Source organism: Lepisosteus oculatus, chromosome 1 (assembly GCF_040954835.1).
Source record: "Lepisosteus oculatus isolate fLepOcu1 chromosome 1, fLepOcu1.hap2, whole genome shotgun sequence".
In the NCBI taxonomy this organism is placed as follows: Eukaryota; Metazoa; Chordata; class Actinopteri; order Semionotiformes; family Lepisosteidae; genus Lepisosteus; species Lepisosteus oculatus.
Window position 1 is genome coordinate 21,287,725 of NC_090696.1, and position 20,273 is coordinate 21,307,997.

Sequence of the window (20,273 nt, forward strand, 5' to 3'; positions counted from 1 at the left end):
CGGACAAGACCCCTCCCCCCTCCCGCGCGGCCCTCTTTCCGTAGCAGCTTATTGGTCAGCATCCGTTGCACGCGCACGCCGAAAGCCCGCCTTCCCATGTACAGCGTGCTTTGATAGGCCGCGTGCTTCACGTGACTGCGCCCCCCTCCCCAACCAACAGCATCCGTAACCGGGGGGGGTCGGGAAAGAGGCCGTCGGCGGCGGCGCTGCCCGAGAGGTACTCGGCACCTTTTCAAATCTGTGGGATGACGGTGAGCGTCTGTTAATCCCCCACACCCCAGACATGGGATTAATTAGTTTTGGGCGGTCCGGTCACAACAGGCCCACGCTTCCTGGTCAATTTCTCAATGTTACCCTCCCCCTGAATACTTTTCAGCCCTGAAGGCGAAAACGCCCGACCGCGAAATCTAGGCCTGCCGGGTTTTAAATCTGAAGTACAGCGCCCTGGGCCGTCCTGTCACCACCTGTGAGGATACTTTAAATCAGCCTCAAGTCTTTTCTGTTGAAAGAGATCCTGTTCCTCTCTTGTGGCCGAATCACTCACAGAGACTCGCCACCAAGAGAGCCAGACAGTTTAACCAGGCTGCTAACAGCAGGGAGAGAGACCGAGAGGACAAGAGAGTGGGTTTTAGCTATTTTAATAAACTACCCCTCCACACACACGCACAAAAAAAGAGCTGCGCACACATCAAAACATGTCCCTGTACACATTACCACCCCACCCCGCAAAATTATATACAATTAATTAGAACACGGCTTCTATTATTCACATATTGTACAAGAAAAAAAGAGAAAAGCCCTTTTTCTGAAATGTCCAAGTAGCGCAAAAAGGAGCAGGGAGTTGTATGTACACGTCTCAGGAAAGCTGAGATTCAGAACGGCTGGAAAGGTTTTAGATCAGGATCCTGTGATCTAGTGCAATACGGCCTGTACGGTACTCCGTTTCACAGGGCTAGAAACGAACGGGTTGTTTAAAATTTTACAAATTTCGGCTTTTAAATAAACCACAAATCGGTCGTTAAACCGGGGCTTTCGGAAACCATATGAAACGGCGGATACAGAAAAAAAATATCATTCATTTGTGAGTTGTATGGCTTATCAGGGCTGCTAATTCATGTATTTTTTATTTATGTTTTTACGGGATTCAGTTGCCTTTCAGAAGATTTGAGAAGGGAGAAGTCTGGTCTGCCCGTGTCGTCACCGGCAGCATTAATGGTGTAACAGCATACTGAAGCCTGTTGGAGCACGTTGTTTAATGACCGCTTTATAGCGGTAACACCACTATACAATTACATACGCTATCCATTTCAGGTCGTGGAGGAGCTGGATCCTATCCCAGCAAGCAATGCGTGCAAGGTCAGATACCGTACACTGGCTGGGACACCAATCCATCACATAGTGCACACACACTCACAGCAGGGCCAGTTTTCACTGGAGCCAATTACCCCACCAGCATGGCTCTGGCCTGTGGGAGGAAACCAGTGCAACCACAGGGAGGACATGCAAACTCCACCCAGGTGGCACCCCAGAAACTGGACCCCGGGCCCTAGCAGTGTGAGGGAGAAATACTCCTCACCGGGCCCACAAGGTGCAGAGTGGTTTAAGTTGTGGAGTGCATCTTATTTTGAGAGTTGCAAAAACTGCTTTTGACAATCATTGCCACCCCTTCCCCATCTTGTATTTCAGTGACTGGGAAACAGTTAGTAATGTGGATTATACACAGCCCTAAAATATTCCCCACTCCTCTGTTCTGTGGAGTCCCCAAGGACTGTAAGGTAGTAGCAGACCAGGCCTTATCCCTCCACTGTGCTGTATGGGGGGGGGGGGACGACTCATAAAGGGAATGATTGCTTGTGGACATGACTCTGGTGCACTGGTAAAGGTAACAAAAAACATAGGGAACAGGTCAATTCAGACAACCTTACAAGACAAGAGGGCTCACAAGGAACCCTCACCAGGGTGCGATAGCTCACACCCTTGGGCTCACAAGGAGCGATGACAGAGCTAGCAAAGACACAGGATGCAGAAGAAACACCAGACGCAGGTCTCACCCAGAGCAGGGAGATTGGCCAGTTTGCATGATCCTGTATCTCCAGGGACATCAGTGAGCATCTAGTGTAACCAATATAGGTGCACACTGCTGTAATCACTGCTGGAGGTGAATGGATGAGCGAGTCCCGTATTCTCGAATGGTTTAGCATGGTAGTATAGGCACACACACACACAAATGGCTCCAAAAGGCAGCAGCTCCTTCGTCAATGTATCTACCCCTGCAGAACACAAACTGGGACACCTCCTTAGGGTGAGAAAAGTTTCCCTGTAGCCCAGCACCCAACCCTCGCAGGAGACCACCGCCAAGGCAATTCGGGACATCCAGGCGTAGAGAGAGCATTCTCTTTACAGGTCTGTCACGAGCATCACACACAAAGCGATGTGTGCAGACGGGGGCAACACTGTGCCATCAGACCCACAGGAACAGGAGAGGGGCGGCTCTAATTCCACAAAGCGAGCCAGGCAGGGGACCGGGCAAGGCTGCAGTTCATTCATCAGCAGGTGACTAAGATTAAAAGGAGCTCCTTCCCTCTTCGCCAAGGACATTGCTTCTCCCCAGAGCTCAGTTTGTGGTCCCTGCATTGCTCCAAGTTGGGCTCTAATCCCTTAACGGCACAGCCCATGCGTCCTGGCTGCTTTTCAGCAGGCAGGCTCGCACCCGGCATCGCTTCAGAGGAAACAGCCGCCACTTGACCTCACCCCTCTAAAGGATGAGTGGTGCGGGTGGGGATCCACTCACCTCTGCGTGCGCAGATCCCCCAATCCGCGCACACAACCGCCAGGAGAGAGAAAAATTAGGCACAGGCCAAGTTACAAGCTGCAACGGACTCCATGGCAAATAGATCCCCATCACTGAGAAACAGCAGGAAAAAGAAAGGCTAGAACATTCCAACATCTGACACAAACGTAGGGAATGTGGTAACCTCTCCAGCAAAGAAAAAAATAATTCTTCACAAAGATGTCTTCAAGAGTCTATTGCTGGTGTCCAGTCCAGGCCTGCCCCAGTACTGGAGTGGGTCAGTGTGTCTGCAGGGTGTCCAGTCCTGGTCCTGGGGGGGTCAGTGTGTCTGCAGGGTGTCCAGTCCTGGTCCTGGGGGGGTCAGTGTGTCTGCAGGGTGTCCAGTCCTGGTCCGGGGGGGTCAGTGTGTCTACAGGGTGTCCAGTCCTGGTCCTGGGGGGGTCAGTGTGTCTGCAGGGTGGCCAGTCCTGGTCCTGGGGGGGGGTCAGGGTGTCTGCGGGTTTTCTAGGTGTCTTCCAAGCACCAGCCTCTGAAGAGCTGGGAGTAGCTCCTAAATTGGTCCCATGTTAAAGCCGATCAGCTGATAATTAAGATTACAAGGAGCTGAGCTGGAATGAAAACCTGCAGACACACCAGCCCTCCAGGACCAGAGCCACCTGTCCCTGCTCTACGGAGAAGCCACTGAGGCTCCGAATTGGGGAACTAAGGTATAAAAACAAAACCGCGGTTCCTGCAGGAGGGGGACACGCGCGTGGGGTTCAGAGCTGCTGCGTGCCCACTCCAGGCGGGCTCGGCGCGGTCGTGCCTTCAGATCGGCAACCCTCTTGAGCAAGAGCCCATTCTGCCCCTCATCCGCCACCCCCCTGCCCAGGGTCCAAGCCGGGGCCCGGCCCTCAGAAGTCCAGGTCGTCCGAATCGGTGTTGCCTGCCGCCGGCGCCTCCTCCTGCTTCTCTCCCCACACGAACCTGTAGTTGTTCTCCAGCTCCTCCTGCCTCTTCTGCTCTCTGTACACCTCCTCCGTGCCGCCGGTCTGCGGAGGAAATAGAGGGGAGGCGTGGGCGGAGCTCGGCCGGCACAGCAAGGCGGCAGGGCTCCGGCTGCAGAGCAGCGCGAGGCGGTCCGGGTTTTACCGACTGCAGAACGTCGCCTCGTCAACGAATACAAAAACCAACAAGGGCCCCTTCCTGCGTGAACGGAGAACGTGAGTCTCTTTGTGCCATAATGAAGCAAGCCTTCAGATCCCTATCCCAGCATGCAAGAGGCACAAGGCAGGCTGCACCCTGGCCAAGACGCCAGCCCATCCCAGGGCACACAGACGCACTAAGCGCCCATATATTTACACAATATGTGCAATTGTTGGGGGTGGGGGGGTAATAAATTCACAGGGTTGTTGTGTAGTTGTGCGGACTCCTGTAGGAGTGGTGGGAAGTGTAGTTCTATTTTTACGTTTACTTGTACCATTTCTACGTTTTGTACGTTTTTTTGTGTATGAAACAGAGCTGCTTCACTGCAAGACAAATTTCTAAGAAACTGAACAAAGTATGACTTTTGTAATATATGTGAGAAAAAAAATATCCCTCCCCCCCTCCACAATTTTAAAAGGCCACCACACACGGCAGAAAAAAAAAGCACCAGCCAACTAAAGCAAAGTTAGCTTTGTTGCCAATTGTTCAGAGGAGCATAGACATTTGGAAACCTCTTTTAGAAAATAAATATAAAAGTGATCCTGGCTGTGGGTAAGTGGTTAGCTGAAGAAGACCCCGCCCCCAGGCTGCAGGTGTATGTACAAGGCACACACAAGGATGACTTTAGAGCCTGTGCAAAGGAGGGTGTAATTGTTTGTTTTAGAAACATTAACAGTATATGCTAAAGGGATAGGAAAGAAAGAATTATTGACGCACCTCTCCTATATCAAAAATAATATACCCAGGCAGGTGTCTTTCCCACTGAATCAGGCAGGACTTACTTCTTATCACCTACACCCAGTTTCCATCTGGCAGCAGGCTTCCCATCAACCTCCCGGCTCATTTTAGAAAAGCCCTTATCCTAAATCAACCCTCTGGGCAGTTTCCCAGATAAAAAAAACAACATTGCAGTGGTTAGGTGGCCACGTAGTCTTAATCACTCAGCAGCAGGCGTGAGGGTCTGTGCTCACAGCTCTGTGGGATCAGCAGAGACAGTGAACTTCCTGGTTCTCCCTCTACACCCGTACCACTGGTGTAAAGCATCACTGTGCGTCAGGCCCTGTATGCGACAGAAGAGTGGTGGTGCTTGAGCCTGCTCCTTTTTGAGATTGGTGTTGTGCCACACAAACGCTCGGCTTCAAAGCTGAGATTTCATGGCTTTTTCTTCTGAACTAGGGAGTGGCCAGTCACTTTTTGGCACGCGCCCTCAAATTGGAACTAGCACCACAGAGAACATTCAATTCGATTCACTTGCACTTTGCTCCAGGGGGGTAACAGCAGCGCCTCACTTGGGATTCGAACCCACAACCTTCCAGTTAAGAGTCCAGAACCCTGCCCACTGCACAACGCTGCTGCTGTAGCGAAGACGAACCTGTTGGGGAGATTAACCCGTCACAGGTGCGCAGAAACGGACAACTGAGAGGCGGCAAACCCCGCAGTGCCTGATGGGACAGGCCCGAGCCCTCACCCTGATGTCACACAAGCAAGCAGGCCCGCCCAGCGTGTCGCCAGGGAGCCGAGAGAGGCCTGGCCACGGCAGCCCCAGTCTTTCCCGCAGGGCGCCTAGGCCCGGGCCTCGGGCAGCTCAGCCGCACGCGCTGAGGCGCGAGGCGAGGAGGCGCGGCCCCTCACCAGCAGGTTGATGAGAAGCTCGCGGAAGGACTTGGTGTCCTCCTCCGTCAGCCACTGGTCGCCCTCCTCCTCCACGCTCCTCCGCGTCAGGATCTTCACCTCGATCTTGCCTGCAAGAGAGCCACGCGTCACAGAGGCCGATCCCCCCGCGGGCTGCTTTCAGAGCCCCTCGAAAGTGCGGGGAGCCGTCCCAGCAGGAGAGAGGAGAGGGGGCGCCCCACTGCCCCAGCCGGGCGGTGCTCCCATCTTGCTTCTCAGCCTGGATGTCTGCCCCGAGGCCGGTGCAGCAGTACATGAATATGGAAATGGCTCATGGCAGGAGGGGTCAGTCACGCCCGGGGGACACGTTTGTTTTACCCTGCACTCCGAGTCTAAAACGTGTGAAGAGCGTACAAAAAAGGGGGCAAAAGGAAAACTGAATGAAAAGACCAAAGACAGATCTGCTCTACACGAGGACCCATGGGTAGAAAACCACTTGTCAAACAAAGGCAACTAAGGCGTTTACCTTCAAAGTCTGCTTCAAAGTAAACAAACAGATCTGCTCACGTACGACCTGCCGATCCTGCGGTCTCCCGCGTGACCGGGCAGCTTAGGATCAGAGTGACGGGGGCCAGACTCCTGGTGGCTGCTCTTGAGAATCTGTTACTTCTGTTCAAAATACCACCACCCTTCCCTGCAAGCCCATAGCACACAAGCTTCCTTTCTGTACCGGGTCTCTCGGAGAACGAGGACGAGCAGTCAGGGCAGGTAGGGTCTGGGCTGAGCTCCAAGGCTGGTATCTTTGCGGTCCCTTTTTGCATGTAAATTTCCATATTGGGGATCATTTTCTACAGGATTTGAATTGTTTTTCTTCAGTGCGCTGTAGTCCCATCCAGCCTCTCCACCAGTCCAGGATCTACCACCAGCACACCTCTGTCCCCACCATCAAAGCTGCAGTTATTAACTTCCAACGCCTGCCTGTGAAAGAGTCAACAATGCCACAGGAGGACCTTAAAGCTTATAGAGGAGCCCAGCAGCTGGGAAATCCAGAAATGGATTGAACTGCTGTGTATGGGAAGCTCTTACTGAGCTGATCTCGCCTAACCCTCTCCACCTCCTGAGATCTGGCGCTACTGCCGATTTAAACACCATATGTGCCCTGCAGGAGCAGATCTGGGTATCCATGGTGTAAAGTGATCCCAACCCTCCTTTATAATCGAGGCAAGAACAGGGAGAAAGACAGACTTCTTTACACAAAGAGTGATGGGAGTGTGGAACAAACCACCCAACCTTGCTGTCGAAGCCAAAACCCCGGTTTCCTTCTAGAAGCAACAGGATGAGATTCACGCGTCAATCAGCTATTAACGATCAGACAGGGCCAGATGGTCTCCGTTGGTCTGTAATCTTTTTCCCGCCACCGAGGAAGGTTAGAGAGAGAGAGGACACACCCGGCCACCAGCCCTCTCGAGCGTCGCCCCCGCCCCGCCCCCTCGACACCTGCCCCGCCCCTACCTTCTGCTTTCAGTCCGGCCTTCTCTAGCTGTTCCTTAACCACGTCTTTAATCTGCTGCATCTGGGGATCTCCATCTGCCAACTCCTGCACCTTCAACTGCCTCTCGGGGCTGCTGCCCGGCTTAAACTTAGTAACTCTGATCTGAACCTGGTCGTCGGCAGCTCCCTCTGCTGCGACAGACAAGACAAGAGGATGCCATTTACACAGTGAGCAGCAGGCAGGCAGGCAGGCCGAGAGACGGACAGCCCTCTCCTCCACCCCCAGAGGCTGGGCGGGCGGCCCTTCGACACTGAAGAGCGCCCCCCCCCCCTTCCCCTTTCGGGCGGAATAAGAGGGCTTTTAATCTCACGGCCTCGTGTCTCATCCCCGTGTCCCGGCTGTGGAGGGGGGAGGGCGAGATGGAGATGGGGATGGAACGATGGTGACCTGCAGACACAAAACAGACTAAACAAAAAAAAATCACGGGGCCCACAGGGCACGTGAGCACCTGCACACGTCTGGCCCGGGGAAACACGTCACGGAGGGCCGGTCGCAAATTCTGAAGCATGTGGAAATAACATGGAAGGAGGTAGCCAGAACATTTCTGACCACTTGAAGTGTCTGGTTATTTACCATTTTATCAGTTTACTGTCCACTTTATCCAGTTCAGGGTCACAGGGGAGCCAGAGTCTATCCCAGCAAGCAACGGACACAAGGCAGGATACTCCCTGGACAGGACGCCAGTCCATCTCGGGACAGACTCTCAAACAGGCTCACTCGGGGGGCGATTCCCCCAGAAACCAACTCATCTACCAGCAGGTGTTTGGACTGCGGGAGGAAACCCACAAACTCACCATGCTGGGCTTCTTCACATAACATTTCTATTTACCCCAGGTCTAAATGTACTCGATGAGCGAGGACGGATAAAAGCTACCGGGGGAAATCCTGCCTTTGGGCCCGGAGTTCAGGAATGTGAGCCCTGGACCACAAATCCGAGATCTGCTCCCAGTCTGGGCGCCATCCCCCCCACCCCCTCCGCGCTCTCTCTCCTGGCGCAGCCTCCTCACCTGGCTGTCGGGGTGCCAGGCTGGGGTCGCCCCGGGCTCGGTCAGCACCGGCGGCCTCCCCTGCCCCCGGCTCCTGCCCCTCCTTGTCCTCCAGCCGGTCCAGCAGCTTGTCCAGCGTGGTCTCCAGGGTCTTGGTGGCCTGGCCGTGGTCGAACTCCCCCTTGAGACCCTCCGCCTGCAGCTCCTGCTCAGCCTGGCCAGGACAGAAAGCAGCAGCAGCAGCAGCGCGTGTGAATGCAGGGCTCCCCCACAGCTGTACCCAGGGCCAGGGGCTCCCCTAAAACACAGGTTCTTACGCACATTTTGTCCCCAAAATTGGCATGCGTCTGTCAAGCCAATGGGGGTGCCATGCTAAAGGCTGGCACTGTCCCCCCCCCCCCCCCCCAATACGTGCCACACCTCGTCTATGATGTTGTCAAACGCCTTCTGCATCTCCTGCTTGACCTCCCCGATCCTGGAGGAGGGCAGGGAGAGGTCGGCCATCTCCTCCTCGAACTCCTGCAGGAGCTGCTCGTCCTCGTCCTCCTCCTCCCGCCTCTGTGCCTCCGCGCCCGCGGGACGGGCGCCCTGCTCCGCCCTCGCTCCCTCCTCGGCGACGGCAGCGGAGGCCTGCGCAGGGAACGAGGCCGCTGGATTTACACCGGAAAGAGAGCTGGCCGAGATCCGTGGCGCCGGGTTTCCTCGCACCCCTGGGCTCTCACGGGTCACGCCATCATCCAGAACAGCACAAGCCCAGCAGTATTACTGCCGTTCTCACATTCTGAAGCTCAGCTTACAAAACTCACCGCTGCACTGGCTGGCCAAAATATTAGAAACTTTGCAGTCTAATAAACAGACCCCTCCAGTAGGGGGCAGTGTGTGTATGTGTGTGGGGGGGGGTTGGGCTGGAAGAGAAGGAAACCGGCTCCCAGCACCTTCCCTGGCCAGAACAATCCCCAGACCTCACTCGTGCTGGAAACCAGTAGACCTGTCCAGTTCAGTTCTCACACACCACCACCCTCCTCACAACCCCAGCTGAAGGCTATCCTGCTGCAGGAATGGGATGGGATTATGCGCCGGAAACTTCAGATCCCTGAGGAATCCATCAAGCCACGCCCTGTCCTAACGGGTGCTGTAAGCTGCTACTAGGTGAGGGTTCTTAATATCTTGGCCTCCAAGATAATAAAGACTCTGAAGGGCTTCTGCAAAAAAGAGCTCAAGCCACTCTCCAGCTCACCAACTGGTCCAGGGAGCTGAAGGGCATCCCCTCCTGTACACAGGAAAATAAAGAGACCAGAATGGCAATACAGGCTGCCAAACAGTAGAAAGACAAAAATATCACCAATACTCCTCAATCCTGTCGCAGTACAAGTGTGCTACAGGCATCAAGAATTCTCTCCAAGCCTCCACTGGTGCCTGAACTGTCCTCATACAAGCTCCACACGGACAGCACCCCAGGTTCGGAATTGAACCCGAAGCCTCAGCGCTGTGAGGCAACAACGCTGACTGCTGTGCCACCTCGCTGCCTAGGTCTCACTGACCAGCGTCTCCTCAAACACCCTCCCGGCAGCTCGGGCTCGGCTGGACACGAGCAGCCAGCAGGCAGGGCTCTGTGGGGATGTGGAGAGCAGCTCGCAATGAGTGACCAGGAGCCCCTGGGTACCAGTCATCATGCTGGCCTGGTGTGGTCCAGGGCTTCCGGTCAGTCAGCAGGAGCTCTCGTCTCCCACCACAGAGCTGAAAGGACACTTTTCACACAACAGAGCACAGGGGCGTCGGGATCAGCCGCTGGACTGAAACGCACAGGACTGACCTGTGTTTCTGCAGGGAGGAGGAGGAAGACTCCAATAGAGAACAGCGGAAAGCTGTGTGGAAGGACACTTTCTGTCCAAGACTTTGAAGAGCAGTGCCTCTCGAGTCGGACAGACACGCAGGCATCAGCAATCACCAACAATTCCACTGCTCCCACCCACCCCCACAATCCTTTTCTAAAGCGTTGGTCATCGGACCGGGCCGGGCTGGGCCCAGCTGTGCTGCTCACCTTCCTGCTGCTCTCTTTGAGGTGGGCGATGAACTTCATCAGGTCGGAGGAGTCGGTGATGATCTTGAAGTTGAAATTCTCGGCCCCAGCGCCTGCCAGACAGGAGGATCTTTAAGGGCTGGGCTCCCCTGCGTTGGAGCAGGGTGACCCCGGGGTGGAGACAGCCGTGCCTCTCTCTGACCGCCCTGCCAGCACTGGGACGCCAGACACGGGGCACCCGCCGGTCAGGGTCTCTTCCCCACCCCCCCGCCCTGTAGGAGGCGCTCTGCCCACCATGTGCTACCAGACACGGGCGGCTCACACTGGGTCACAGGGCGCTGCCCAGCCTGGGCACTGGCACGTCTGCCAACTGAGCCACTCAGGACTTCGTACAGAGAAAAGAACTGACTAGGCTCGTTTATAAGTTCTCAACAACACTTAACAAGTGGCGAGATCAACTGCACACACCCCCTTATCTACTTAATCCTCTAAATTTGTATAATTAAAGAGAAAGTTACAAATATCTGTAGAATGCAAATAATTTTGGATACATTTTACAATCTCACTCACAGTGCATGGCAGAAGTAATTACCCAATATACCTCTCAAACAGGATCTGCGACTTAAAACAAATTTAATGCTTCGAAAGTGTCAGCAGACAGAAAGCTCATAGCCCCGGTTCTGCAGGGGGGAGAATATTTGTATTATTTTTATTTTATTCATCGGATTCTGACTTGTTTGTGGTGTCATTCTCACATTATCACAAACTAACAAAATTCAGGATCGAAAATGCAGCAGAGTTAAAGATTTGGACCCAACACATTCCTCATACGCCACCAGCACTACTAAATTTTATAATGTAACGTCACACAACTGGAGAGCGAAAGGTCCCTTAGGAGAGCCAATTAAGATCCGATACATGAATCGCTCCTTAAACGACAGCAGGAAATTATCCTGTGGTTCTCTGGGAGCCGGGCGGCAGATCCCAGCCACAGACACTATTCCAGATCATGGATCCTGGAATAACTGTGCATTATTAAGCAGGGTTATCCAAACCTGGGCCTGAGAGTCTGGAATCCAGCAGGCTTTCTCCGTCTCCTGACATGACAAACAGCTCTTCAACCGGGAATTGTTAACTCCTCCAGTTAAGGCTGAGCCTGGAACAATTTATCCCTTCCACTCTCCCTCCAGCAGGAGATAATGTTAAGAGACACCAAAATCCCAGAGGACTGGGAATTTGCAGTGGATACAGACAACAGCCGCCAGTTCTCAGCTGAATCGTAATCAAAAAGCAAAACCACAATTTTAACAAGGAGGCAGAAGAAGTTACTGACCTTCCTCTACAAAATCCTCCTCCGGGATCCGAGCGTCTGTGTCGTCTGCGCCTGCCTGAGAAGAGAGGGCATGATCACAATGATTTGGATACGGACTTCGCTGAAGCATCTAGAGCACTGCACCCCTAAAAAACAAGGGCTACAGGACTCGGATCATTAGAGATAACACTGTGACATTCGGACCAATCCACCCATCCAGCTTCTAACTTTATCCAGCACAGGGTCACTGGGGGGCTGGAGTCTCTCCCAACAAGCAACTCGCACAAATTCAGGAAACCCCCTGGAGAGGACACCAGTCCATCACAAGGCACACAAACACACTCACACCAGGGGCAGTCTTCCCAGAAGCCAATTAACCTACCAGCATGTCTTTGGACTGTGGGAGGAAACCCATGTGAATGTGGGGAGAACATGCAAACTCCACACAGACTGTAAACCCAGGTATTTAACCTAAGGGCCCCAGCCCAGCAAGGCAGCAATACTGACCACTGCACCACCGTGCTACTCTGATAATGTTGAAAGAGTAGAGATCAGGCTTTCCCAGTTACAGGGATCTTGCATGCCAGCAACAATATGCCACAACTAGTAAAACGAGACACGAACGCAACTGCAGTGCAGAGCTCGGCACTTTCCCCGATTTCTGCTCCTGGAGGAAGACGGAGTGAATTTGTTACCTGCTTGTCGTCGCTCACGGTGGCGCGGCTTGGCTTGGTTACGCCGTTCCAGAACTCAGCGTCCTCCAGATCTTCGATAGAGGAGTCCTCGGCGGCGCCAGCCGCTCCTGGTGAAAACAGACCCAGAGGTTAGACCCTGGGAGAAGACCTGGAGCATCCAGCAGGGGGCAGCAGTATTAACCTCAGGTCCCGCAGGCTTTCCGTTCCAACCAACTCCAAAGCCACACAGGTTACAGGAACTGAAGCTCTTTAGTCTTGAAAAAGAGAAGGATGCAAATGCTTGGGATACAAAATCTGTAAATCCTAAAAGCGTATGGGCACCGTTTGCCCAAATCAAGGCTTCAACTCCAACGGCGAAACAATGACTTCAGGGTGCAAGTGGAAGCTGCAGGGAAGTACGTATGAAACTGAGAACAGGAGGCATTTCTCTACACAAAGGGTGGTGGGGGTATGGAGCAAGCTGCCCAGGCTTGATGTTGGAGCAGATATCCTGGTTTCTTTCAAGAAAAGGCTAGATGATATCCTCAAGACACAGACGCACACTCACACTAAGGCCAGTTTTCAGGGAGTGAGCTTGGGCATCCCCAATGGGCTGTTAAGGGCTCAGCTGAAACAAAAACCTGGAGAGACACTCGACCTGCTGGATCTGGACTGCCCATCCCTGGTCTGCTGCCTGGGAGTGTGCTGGCAACTCAGATACAGAGTCATCCATAGACCCCACACCAGATTTCCCAAGGTTAATGCGAATTCTTCCACACGTCAACACCACACACCCACACAGAACCACCAGAAACACTCTGCCCATGGACTGGACCCGGAACCAGACCTGGTATGCAGGCCGACCAAGCCTGGGGGGCGCCACATTTAGCTCTGTAGAGACAGAGGGGAACTGTCACCTCCTGATCCAAGAAACTGGGCTTCTTCCCAGAAACCTGAGCGTTTTCAGCCCAGGGAATCCAACACTTTCTCGGCCTTCGATGGCATGCTCTCAGATCAGCACGCTCGCCCATGATCACCGCCCCCGCCCCCCGACCCTAACCCTCCAGTTCGAAGTCCAGCTCTGGCTCTCCGGCCTGGTCCGCGGCCTCGGGGGGATCGGCGCCACCCCCCGGCCGTGCCTCCTGCCCGTCCGCCTCCTCGTCCTTCGCCAGGATGTCATCCAGGTTCCTGAGCTCCTCCGAGATCTCGTCCACCTTGCGCTTGGTATCGGCTGCAGAGAGGAGCAGGGAGAGAGAGGAGACAGAGAGAGAGGGGTAGGGGGAGGGAGAGAGAGAGAGAGAGACAGGAGCAGAGAGAGTAAGGGGGGGGATAGAGGCAGAGACAGAGGGATGGGGCAGGAGCAGAGACAGAGAGAAGGAGGGGATAGGGGCAGGGAGAGAGAGAGACGGGAGCAGAGATGGAGAGAGAGGCTTGTTATAAAAACAAAACAAAGTAAGAGGTATTCCTGTATCCCAGCACTGTTTCCTTTGATAGAAAAAGAGCTCCGTTGGCATTGCTGTGCACCAGTACTGACAGGCAGGAACATTATTAGGTCGCCAAATGATTGTTCAGTTTAGGTCTCCAATACAACAATGCATGCAGCTGCTGTATAAAACAAAGGTCTACATTTCTCAGGTCTCATGAGTGAAGAGGATATCATGGCAGCCCGGGGGCAGCCGTGGTGCCTGAACAGGTCCTCCTCCCCCGCCCGTACTCACAGACTTGGGCCTTCACGTAGTCCATGTACTGCTCGGGGCTGAGGGCGGGCTGGCAGGTGATGCCCAGGGGCTTGGTGGCGGAGGGCGGGCGCAGGTAAGGGTGGTGGCAGGTCCGGGTGGTGTGGACGGTCAGCACGTAGCTGCAGGACTGCGGCTCGTCCACGCGGGCGATGTAGTCCCCCGAGCCCTCCTCGCACAGGAACTGCGGGAGCCCGGGACAGGGGGGCGTCACTGGGGCAGCAGGGTCTCACCCCAGCCCATGCCAGTGCAGCCAGCGCCTTCACTCTATGAAACTGCCATTAAGATCCTGGTTGTAGGGATGTCCTGGAACGGGGTGGACCGGAGCTCATTGGACAGACCTTCTGAGTCCAGCTCCCCATGTCCCAACCTTCTGGACTTGGATCTAATTGACCTCCACATTATCTGCCAATAAACTTGGGCAACCCGAGTGAAGTACCTTGCTCAAGGGCAGAACAGCAAGTGCTCGCCTCAGACTTGAACTCACAACACCTGGCACCCTTGTGACCCCCACACCCCCCCCTTGGTAAACAGAACATGCAAACTCCAAACAGAGGGTTATCAACTTTAGAAACGAACCCAGAACCCAACAGCTGTGAGGCAGCAGTGCTGACCCCCACAACACAGTGGGGTCCCACATCTCGTACAGAACAACGTTAACGAAACTGGGCGAGACTGAAGGTTAAAGTCAAAACCAGGACACTGCAGCGGTCTCTCACCCTGACTTCGGTCTCCCTGGGCTTGCCATTGAGGTCACACTTGGAGCCGTTGACGTAGGTCTGGCTGTGGTAGCGCTTCAGCCTGTGCTGCTTGGAGGCCTGCAAACAGAACCGCAGCACACAAGGGGCTGAGGAGGGGTCAATACTCAAGCAGGGGAGTCCAACAGCCCCAAGGCCTGGCGGTCTCCGGATATGGGGCCGTCTGAGCTCCAAGTGAAAAGCTGGCCTAATTAACCGCACCATCGTTAACACTTCTCACCAGGCCTGAAGGCAGCCGACAGGCTCACGGTTCGACTGCTCAGGCTGGATCAAAACCCAGAAGACACAGGCCCCTGCAGGAGGAGGGTCCGACACATAAACAGCTCTCTCTGTTCCAGACCCAAAAACAAAACCAGCTCAGTTGGGAAATGAGTCAGAGTTTGGGTTTGTTGACACGAGAGCTCAGCTGGATCTGAAAACACTGGGATCAGGAGAGCCCAGATTGATCAAGCCTGGACTAAGACGTTCTACAACATGCTTGGAAAATGATATCACTCTTCACAGAATATCAGACCCACATGTCTGTATATTATTTCTGAAAAGGGCATTTGCGATACATATAAATGTTAACTTATATCCATCCATTTTCTTCTTACTAACCACTTTATCCAGCACAGGGTCGCTAGGGAGCCAGAGAGCAAGGCAGGGTAGGGTACACCCTACATCACAGGGCAAACACACTCACACTCACACTCACACTCACACTCACACTCACACTCACACTCACACTCACACTCACACTCACACTCACACTCACACTCACACCAGGGCCATTTTACCAGAAACCAATTAACCCACCAGCATGTCTCTGGACTATGGGAGCGAACCCACATAAACACAGGAAGAACATACAACCTCCACACAGACAGCACCCCAGGAACTAAACCGAGGACCCCAGCGCTGCGAGGCAGCATACTAACGACTGCAAAGGAACAAGTAATAGGTTTATTCCATGCTGAAAAAAAGAAGAAAGAGAACACAACGTTTCGGCCGTGGAGCCTTCTTCAGGTGACACCTGAAGAAGGCTCCACGGCCGAAACGTTGTGTTCTCTTTCTTCTTTTTTTCAGCATGGAATAAACCTATTACTTGTTCCTTTGCAGCCTACGTATGCTGACGCAGCTACCCACCTGAAATACTAACGACTGTACCACCCTGCTGTCAGCTGTATATAATTAATAAAGCAAACGCTACAGATCCCAAATGTACAATATACCAGCAAAAATACATTACCAAGCAGTAGCTTTACCAAGTAAGATACTGCCACCTTGTGGTCCGATTTGACACAAACCTATCTGGCCAGTAATTTAAAACCTTCTGCCAGGTTTGAATAAGCTGGACCCAACGTCCACTGCAATTTGCCAGAAATTTGCAAGATAAGGCTGTTCCGCAAATCGATAGGAACACGTCGATTCGCTCCTACCTTGGCAGTTTCGTTATTCCAGTCGAACTCTGACCCGTAGTATCCCAGGAAGAGCACGTCTCCTTTTATTTCTGAATCTGCAGGGGGGGGAGGAAAGGCCTGAGTGACAGGATCAGACCACAGATAACAATCCCTCCTCCCCCCCCCCCCGACCACACGACGTGCCCTCACCCTCCAGGTGGTACTGCCTGACGTGCTGTCCGAAGCAGAACTCGTAGGTCCACCAGTCTTTCGTCTGCAATCAGAACAGCCCAGAGCAGATTAGGGGGTGGCCCGCGTCACAGTCCCGCCGGGACGGGACAGGCAGCAGAATAGCAGCTCCGGGGCGGTCCGGTTCAGATCGCCGCCGCAGCCGCACACACGACCCAGCGCTGCAGAGCTCACGATCCTTGGGGTGACTGTGTCCGAGGCACGGGGGGGGGATTCGTGCCAGTATCTATTACAGCTCGCTGTATTCATGCGATAAAGAGGCATGCATGCTGTGGGATCAAACCTAATCAAATATCACACAGCCTCAAAAATCAACGGTTTATTGAAGTCATCAAATTGGACAGCACCTGGTGTTCTCCGATTTAAATACACCTCCACAGCGACCGAGGAAAAGGTGCAGATCGGATCAGGATCAGACCAAGACACCGCGGTCAGCGCCGCCGCTGGGCCGGGGGCGAGGCCGAGAGAATCGCACCAGTTCAGGAGGAGAACCGAACTGGGGGGGGAAGACTAGACCAGTCCTGGAACATCATAAATCAACACACCACCAACCCACAAACCATTTCACTCCCAAACAATCAGGAGGAAGAGATGGGAAAAATCCCCAGTTTTAAGGTAATGGAATTCTCCTCCTGGACGGAGGGTTTAGGAGCAAAAAGGAGGACAGGTCCGGGAGGATACAGCCGTTTGGTAACCCTAGCAACCACTCCCACACTACACCAATCCCAGTGGCGCGGCGTGGCGCGGCGTACCTTCACCAGGCAGGGGGCGCCGTCCATGGGCTTCAGCAGCTCGGCGATGCCGGGGCCCGAGTAGGCCTGCGAGTCTGCCGAGTCCGCGGCCGCGTCCTGCTGGAAGCGCAGCGCCTGCGCCGGCAGCCGGCACTCGTACAGCTGCTTGTACTTGTTGGAGACCAGCATGACCTCCTCCGACCTGGCCTGCGCGGGGAGAGGGGGCGACAGCCTGAGCTCGGAGCGCCAGCAGGCCCACAAGACTGACACGGCCCCCCCCGGGTCCAAACATCCTGGACAGCCGCCAGCAGGCCCGTAGGGATCCATCTGTGCCTTGGCCAGTACTAGTGGCACTGGGGTCCAATCACACACAGATTCGCCTGCAAGCACCAAGCCTAACCAGCGCACCGCGGGACCATGCAAACTCCATACAGACTGTCAACCTGAGCCGCAATCCAACCCAGGACCCTGGGACCGCTGTGACCCTGTGGCGCTGACCACCTCGCCCCCGGGTTCTGGGCGACCCCCAGGGGGGGTACAGCCTGTGAGTTACGAGGGAGAGTTGCGCCAGTCTTCCCATTGGGCTCAGGGGCGAGCCGGCCTGACAGGTGCGCCACCTGCCCAGCAGGCGCCTCCGTCGGTGAAGCCCATCCCCTGGGCTACGGGCGCGGAAGAACCGCTGGATCAGGGCGGCACAGCCGTAAGCATTGCCGCCTCTCAGCTCTCGGGCCTTGGGTTCGACTCCTGCAGTGCTACCTGCGTGGAGCTTGCATGTTCTCCCCCATGTGTTCATGCGAGTTCCCTCCCACAGGACCAAGACATGCCGGCAAGTTAATCATCTTCTGGCAAAACTGGTCCTGGTGCGAGTGTGTGTTTGTCTGTGCGTGACCGTGTGTGTCCCGGGATGGACTGGTGTCCTGTCCAGGGTGCACCCCATCTTGTGCCTGTAGCTTGCTGGGATAGGTCCCGGCTCCCCTTGAAACCCTGAATTGTATAAAGACGTTGGAAGATGGATGGAATGGGTGGATCACTCAAGTACTAACGACGAAGCAATCAGGTCAGGTCACAGTGGGAGCAGGCTGAGCAGGGGAGACCAGACTCCTCTTTCCCCGGCATCACCTCCAGCGCCTCCTTGGGGACCCCCCGGCCAGCCTATATTCATATCACATCCATACAGGCCGAGCTGTGTAAGCAGCGTCAAGTTCATCTGGAGCGCAAAACTAAACAAGCTTCGGCTCTCAGGGATCTTAAACTGAAGAAGTTCATCTTCCTTAATGGGTTCAGGAGAAGGATTGATTACAAGCTCCCAATCACGAACATTTGGAGTAACCTATAGTAAACACTGGGGCAGGGGCCTGCAGGGACAAGGAGGGATCCCAGGGCCAGAATGGGATGGGATCGAGATGGGAACAGGGAACCTGATGCACCATGCCCTGTCCCAGCTGCTCAAGAAGCTAGGTGTGTGGGGGGGGGATTTCATATTTTGGCCACTGGTTGCAGACCATCATACTTGAACCCACAGCCAAGCAGACTTCTGCAGTAGCCAGTCCGACGTGGTTTTAAAAGTGTCTCCAAAAATAGTGCAGCTACGAACACGTCTGTGCGTGCAGGAGCTGAAACGAGCCACTAGTTTAGTTCTATATTGACTATTCAAGGCATATGGTTGCACAGGACCCAGGACTGGCCCCTAATGATGGACATTTCTTAAATACTGGGCTTATTTTAAGAAAAACCATAAACATTCACATTTCAGGTAATAGTGAGCACTGATTTCTGCCCATCAGCAGAACACCCAATAGAGAATCTGGACAGACTGAATATACACTCAACACTTAGACCCGTATTCCCTCTCCTCCGAGAAACCCTAGCGATCGGTGATCTTCAGCACCTGGGCTCATGAAAGCAATTAAGGCACAGAAGTGTAATCAATTCAGCGAAAAAGGTCACAGCTGTAAGCGTCGCTAAACCGACTAGACGTTTTAGAAATCAAATTCAAGACAATTCTTATGACAAGTTGTAGCCAATTGACAGGACGGCCGAGCCGGGCTGGGGAGCATGAGGCCAGCAGCGGTCAGAGTCCCGGACTCGTACCGGGACGGCTGTGGGATCAGACCCCAAGCGGGGTACTGCTGTTGTAATCTGGCTGACGGCAAACGACAGTCCCGCTGCTCCAGCTTACCTGGGCTGGCTAAAAACCCCTTTTAGAGAACAGCGATCTTCTAGCATAACTGAAACGAAAGCCAGCGGACGCGCAGCTGCGATCCCAGAGATGATTAAAGTGATGTGCGTCGACCCCAAATCCCCCCACCATAACCGAATGCCTGTACTAACTCCCAGAACAAGACACCATCAGCACCGTTGTCATTACACGCCTGATACCGGGGCGAACCTCTGTCCAGAGCTCATCGAAGGATCAACAGCCTACCGCCCGTTTCCACGGCGTCTGGGGGGGCGGGAGTTAAAGTTTTCGATACGACCTGCCACCCGACTTATAAAACTCTAATCACCCAGAAAGAACAAACCGGGGTGTCGTCCAGTGCCCTGTTATGAAATGCTCGCTGTCAGACACGGTAAGTAGAAGACCGCTCGTCCCACCTGTCTCTTAATCACGGGATCGGGGAGAATCTGGATCCCATATTTCATTTCACTTAGCTCCTCCAAGTTCAAAAACGCGGCTACGGAGAACGTACACCACCAAAACACAAGGGACAAGACTTTGGACCACCTCTCCATGGAAGCAGCCATCTTTCTGCCGCCTAGTTTCCAGCCCTCCCCAGTTCCTGTTTTTATTTTCGGCCTCGCAGCTTTGCCGTGCTGCTTCGCCATGGTGAGAGCTGATTGGCCGACGAGGCGTCGAGCTGCGATGCTATTGGTTCTCTCGGCCGTCTATCAAGGCGCTTCCGTCATCCGATTGGAGCAACTCAGTTGACCATTTCCTGCCTCCTCCCCAGAGTGGAAGTTGTCTTCAAGGGGATTTTGATTGGTCCAAATCAGCTTCATCACAGCCAATCAGTTTCTCCAGAGTGCCAGTGAAATCACCTGCATCTTAAAAAACAGACATAGCACTCCATCCCATTCTAGGCCCCAGTCACCCTAGTCTTCTGGATTTTGTTCCAACTGAACTCTTGATTGTTTAATTGATCCCCATAGTTAACTATTAATTGACTAATTAGCTACTGCTGAGTTCAGTTCAGAGTGCTGGATTCAGTTCCAGGGGGGTTGTCTGTGTGGGGGAGTTTGCATGGTCCCCACGGTCATGTGGATTTCTGCCAGGTGCTCTGGTTTC

The 20,273-nt window shown here is 54.0% G+C and overlaps 1 protein-coding gene across 3 annotated transcripts; it reads right to left on the bottom strand.

Moving 5' to 3' along the window:
- Positions 1-622: 622 nt before the first annotated feature.
- On the bottom strand, positions 623-19,796 carry os9 (OS9 endoplasmic reticulum lectin). Of its 3 annotated transcripts, none has more exons than XM_069187345.1 (15): positions 19,583-19,795; positions 17,009-17,194; positions 16,218-16,281; positions 16,047-16,123; positions 14,587-14,685; positions 13,850-14,051; positions 13,192-13,362; positions 12,153-12,259; positions 11,479-11,533; positions 10,167-10,258; positions 8,546-8,755; positions 8,147-8,339; positions 7,100-7,267; positions 5,609-5,718; positions 623-3,822 (listed from the first exon to the last, which is right to left on the bottom strand). In XM_069187345.1, exons 1-15 carry the CDS (start codon positions 19,730-19,732, stop codon positions 3,685-3,687), a joined length of 2,022 nt encoding a protein of 673 aa, XP_069043446.1. In that variant the 5' UTR covers positions 19,733-19,795; the 3' UTR covers positions 623-3,684. The 3 variants fall into 3 exon arrangements, with proteins under 3 accessions (XP_069043446.1, XP_015199940.1, XP_069043449.1); XM_015344454.2 differs by having other exon boundaries at positions 7,100-7,270; positions 19,583-19,794; XM_069187348.1 differs by lacking the exon at positions 7,100-7,267 and having other exon boundaries at positions 19,583-19,796.
- Between the last annotated feature and the right edge of the window lie 477 nt (positions 19,797-20,273).

Coding starts and splice junctions, on each gene's coding strand:
- os9 (XM_015344454.2), bottom strand. CDS start 19,732: ATGGCTGCTTCCATGGAGAGGTGGTCCAAAGTCTTGTCCCTTGTGTTT. Junction 14,052..14,586: donor CCAGGGAGACCGAAGTCAGG/GTGAGAGACCGC, acceptor GGGCTCCCGCAG/TTCCTGTGCGAGGAGGGCTC. Junction 12,260..13,191: donor GCTGGACTTCGAACTGGAGG/GTTAGGGTCGGG, acceptor TGTTTTCACCAG/GAGCGGCTGGCGCCGCCGAG.